This window comes from Vigna unguiculata, chromosome 3 (assembly GCF_004118075.2).
Source record: "Vigna unguiculata cultivar IT97K-499-35 chromosome 3, ASM411807v1, whole genome shotgun sequence".
Lineage (NCBI taxonomy): Eukaryota > Viridiplantae > Streptophyta > Magnoliopsida > Fabales > Fabaceae > Vigna > Vigna unguiculata.
The window spans coordinates 53,023,305-53,027,655 of record NC_040281.1 but is presented as its reverse complement, the minus strand read 5'-3'; the positions used below and the strand labels follow the sequence as shown (position 1 = coordinate 53,027,655).

The window sequence follows — 4,351 nt, the reverse complement described above, 5'->3', positions numbered from 1 at the left end:
ATTCCTGAGCTTATCTATTTTATTTTGACGACAAACCTTTTCCTTCATTGTTTTCATACAGAGTGTTACTAATAATAGAAATAATAAATAGAACTTCAAACTGTTTCAAGATTAAGCTAATTTTTAATAAAAAAAAGTATATTTAAAGGTCAACTTAAAAAATTCATCCTATATATTTCAGAGAATAAAAATATACTTAAACTAAAACTCAAAATCTAAAATTAATCTCTTAAGCAAGGTACAATGGGTACCATGTCTTGTCTCTTTCTCTGATAGCAAAAGTCTTTAAGTTGAGTTTGAAGGCTCCGTCCAAGATTTTCGTTTCACAGGGTTCCAATTAACATCTCTCGCTTCAGGTACTGCTATCACCCCTTTTTATGGCAATTCGGTTCCTCTCTCAATTGTTATGTTGCTTCATTCCTCAGCATTCGTTTGCTTACGCTTTTATTTCGAAATATCATCTAATCATGTACTGAGTTGACTTCTTGTTATACTAAATTTATATCTTTCTTTCTGGGTATGATTAGATTGCAATAAATGTTGTTCTTTGTTGAAAATTTCCCAGACTTAAAATTAGGACAGAATTATGAAGGTAGCATCTAGGATGAATTTGGTAGCATTTTGTACAATGTGTGTGTGACTGGGCAAAGTTTAACTTGCCACAAACTTCTGAGATTTTGTATTGTACTCTTCTTGCTCGGGTCTTACTTTTTGCTTTTTGCTTTCTGGGTATAGCAAATTATTTTGTATTGGTCACCAACGAAGATCTACTCGCTTCAACTAAAACACAAAAAATGGGTAATTTAAATGTCCAATCAGAATAAAAAAGAAATTGGGGGAAATTTAAATAAAAATAAAATTTGGACAATTACCCGGGAGTGAAGATTGGATCCGTAAATCAGCTTGAGTAAATTTGTTAGTAGGTAGGTGCGATGATAATACTTGGTGTGGTTTTGAAATTGACCCTATTTCAGGATCTCTCTCACTGGTCGTTCTTCGTTCTTGCCCTCCTTTCCTTCTTTAAGGTAGCGCTTAAAGCTTATAATCATGAACACGATTGGAGAAAGAATGACAAAGAGAGAGAGCTTTGATGATGACCAGGAAAGTTTATTGAAGAGCGATAATAGTGGAACAGATGATAACCCTAAAATTAACTACAGAGGGTGGAAGGTCATGCCCTTTATTATAGGTGAGGAGGGTTTTGTGATTTTATCGCATTGCTTTTTCTTGTTGGATTTTCTCCTTACACCTCGACTGATTCTTTTGTGTAATTGGCAGGAAATGAGATTTTTGAGAAGCTAGGAGCCATTGGCACTTTATCCAATCTCTTGGTGTATCTTACTACAGTGTTCAACTTGGAAAACATCACGGCTACAAATATTATCAACATCTTCAATGGCAGCACCAACTTTGCTACATTAATAGGAGCTTTTCTGTCTGATGCCTTTTTTGGTCGCTACAAGATATTGGCATTCTGCACAATGGCTTCCTTTGTGGTAAATTGCTACTGCCTGGTGCCTTTTGTTTAGGGATAAACGCAACACTGTTAGGGATATCTGAATTTGTAAAAGCCAACGACAATGAGAAGTAGAAAATGTGATTTAAGATCATCCCAAATAGAAGTAATTCCATTTTAAAATGCATATAGAAAGAAAGATGCTTGGTTTATCTGATTGGCTTGTTTAATTTTTGTCTCGGATATCTTGGTTTCCCTGCTTCATACAGGGTTTGTTTGCAATCCAACTGACAGCGGCGGTAGAGAAGCTGCATCCACCTCACTGTGAAGACTCCCCCACATGCCAAGGGCCAACAGAGGGGCAAATGACATTTCTAAAGACTGGTTTAGGTTTATTGATGATAGGAGCTGCAGGCATTCGACCATGTAACTTAGCATTTGGTGCTGATCAGTTCAATCCTAACACGGATTCTGGGAAAAAGGGGATCACTAGCTTCTTCAATTGGTACTTTTTCACTTTTACTGTTGCTCAGATGATATCCTTAACAATTATTGTCTATATACAGTCCAATGTAAGTTGGGCAGTGGGTCTTGGAATTCCTGCTGCTTTGATGTTTGTATCTTCTATAATCTTCTTCATGGGATCCAAAATGTATGTGAAAGTTAAACCAAGTGGTAGCCCTATAACTAGTATAGTGCAAGTTATAGTGGTTGCAACAAAGAAAAGGAGGCTGAAGCTGCCGGAATATCTATATCCTTCCCTCTTCAATTATGTGGCTCCCAAATCAGTGAATTCTAAACTTCCCTATACATATCAATTCAGGTAAACAACATCAAGCAGTTAGCATTTGCTGTTAGTTATGATAGATTATTGAGAAGTGTTTACCAGATGGCTTATGTTAACAGGTTCCTTGACAAAGCGGCAATCGTGACTCCCCAAGATCAAATAAACCCGAATGGATCTGCTACTGATCCCTGGAATCTTTGCAGTATGCAGCAAGTGGAAGAGGTTAAATGCTTGTTGAGAGTGTTACCCATATGGGTTTCAGGCATTGTGTACTTTGTTGTAATTGTCCAACAGCACACCATTTTAGTGTTCCAAGCCCTTCTATCTGACAGGCGTATTGGGCAAAGCGAGTTCTTGATCCCAGGAGCATCCTACTACGTCTTTTTGATGATTACTGTGGCAATTTGGTTACCCATCTATGACCGAAAAGTTGTGCCCTTACTCCAAAGGCTTACTGGAAAAGAGGGCGGCATCACACTCCTTCAGAGAATGGGTATTGGAATGTTTTTCGCTATACTCAGCATGTTAGTATCTGCTAGGGTTGAGCAGCACCGTAGAACCCTGGCTTTGATTAATCCTCTGGGAGTAACAATAAGAAAAGGTGCAATCTCATCAATGTCAGGTCTGTGCCTGATTCCTCAGCTGATATTAGCTGGATTGGCTGAATCATTCATGACTGTTGCGCAAGTTGAGTTTTACTACAAACAATTTCCTGAGAACATGAGAAGTATTGCAGGTTCTCTTTACTACTGTGGACATGCAGGGTCAAGTTATTTGAGTAGTCTGCTTATTTCAATTATCCATCAAGTCACTGCCAAATCTGAAACTGGGAATTGGTTACCGGAGGATCTTAACAAGGGTAGATTGGATAAGTTCTATTTCCTCATTGCTGCTCTAGAAATTATTAATTTAGGTTACTTTGTGTTATGTGCAAGGTGGTTTAGGTACAAAGGCACGAGCAGCAGTTCTGTCGAACTCGAAAAAGTGACAAGACAATCGGAAAAAAGTGCTAATGGTCTTAATGATTCGAGTCTATAGCTACTGTGTAGAAATAGGCTACAACAACTTTTCATCGAGTGGAACCACAACTAGCAAAGGTTAAAATCAAGATTGAGTATAGTAACAAATATGCAGTCTGTGCTTTTCCCATTAGATAGATACTTTATGTGTAGATGCAATTGACAGATGAGGTGCATTCTTCTTAGAATAGGTGCCTACATCCGAAACTTTTGCCTTGACGCACCTAATGACAGTAAAAGAAAGTATACACTGACATAAACCATTATATTCCTCAATTTGATTCCTACAGATGAAGATAATGATTGTAACCACCTGAAGTTGGTCAGAGTTGGTGGTCTTTCAGCTCATTTTACAGGAAAAGAAAGAAAAATAAGAACAATATTATAGGAAATGTCATTGTTTTTGTAAAATTTTAATTGTACTTTGATTTCTGTAATTGTCACACTATTGTTAAGTGTTAAACCTAGGACGGTTTAGAAGAACATTACAACCCATCTGAAATTTTGAATTACCTGCTCTTGAACTGCTTGTGCATTTAGATAGATTGATACAAATGATGAAACTCTATGATTTGTTTTAAAGTTTTTCGTCACTTTTTTGGTGTAGATTATTCAACGACTCTTACCTGATGGCTAACAATTGTGAACATACTGCGGTTTGTGATGCTCAATGAGGCATTTTCTTTTTAGTTTTAGCAATGTGTTTTTCCGGAAAAAGAACACGAAGCTGGACTTCCAGTCCAATAGCGAAGGACGCTGATCCAGAACAAAAGTATCCACTTCCTTATTCAGCAAAATCCCAACAAATTATATTTACTCATTAAGGTAAATATAGCAAAGGAAGAGCTTCTTTGATCATGTTTCTCAAAACCATTTTTAGACAAGGCCAAAATGGGTGACGATGATAATATTATACTTGATTTTTTCCTCCTTTGAGACAAAAGGTTGAATCTACATTAGACACGGCACCTTGTGATATTTTTGGTATATCAGCTGACACTAATATTCCAATGATTGTTGCTTACTTGTAAAATATACGACTCAGAGCAATAACGTCAACAAAAGCTGAACAAGTTTGAAGTTGTAATG

The 4,351-nt window shown here is 37.0% G+C and overlaps 1 protein-coding gene across 2 annotated transcripts; it reads left to right on the top strand.

Annotated features, from left to right (window-relative positions):
- The first annotated feature begins 215 nt into the window (after nt 1-215).
- LOC114178731 (protein NRT1/ PTR FAMILY 2.9-like) lies at nt 216-3,855 on the top strand. 2 transcript variants are annotated; one of them, XM_028064790.1, is made up of 5 exons: nt 216-356; nt 975-1,189; nt 1,279-1,496; nt 1,726-2,279; nt 2,363-3,855. In XM_028064790.1, exons 2-5 carry the CDS (start codon nt 1,048-1,050, stop codon nt 3,279-3,281), a joined length of 1,833 nt encoding a protein of 610 aa, XP_027920591.1. In that variant the 5' UTR covers nt 216-356; nt 975-1,047; the 3' UTR covers nt 3,282-3,855. The 2 variants fall into 2 exon arrangements, with proteins under 2 accessions (XP_027920591.1, XP_027920589.1); XM_028064788.1 differs by having other exon boundaries at nt 222-356; nt 1,026-1,189.
- The last annotated feature ends 496 nt before the right edge of the window (nt 3,856-4,351 follow it).

Bases quoted from the DNA above. Each gene is read 5' to 3' on its own strand.
- LOC114178731 (XM_028064790.1), top strand. From the start codon at position 1,048: ATGAACACGATTGGAGAAAGAATGACAAAGAGAGAGAGCTTTGATGAT. The intron at 1,497-1,725 runs GTAAATTGCTAC...TGCTTCATACAG, and splicing joins GCACAATGGCTTCCTTTGTG to GGTTTGTTTGCAATCCAACT. The intron at 2,280-2,362 runs GTAAACAACATC...TTATGTTAACAG, and splicing joins CCCTATACATATCAATTCAG to GTTCCTTGACAAAGCGGCAA.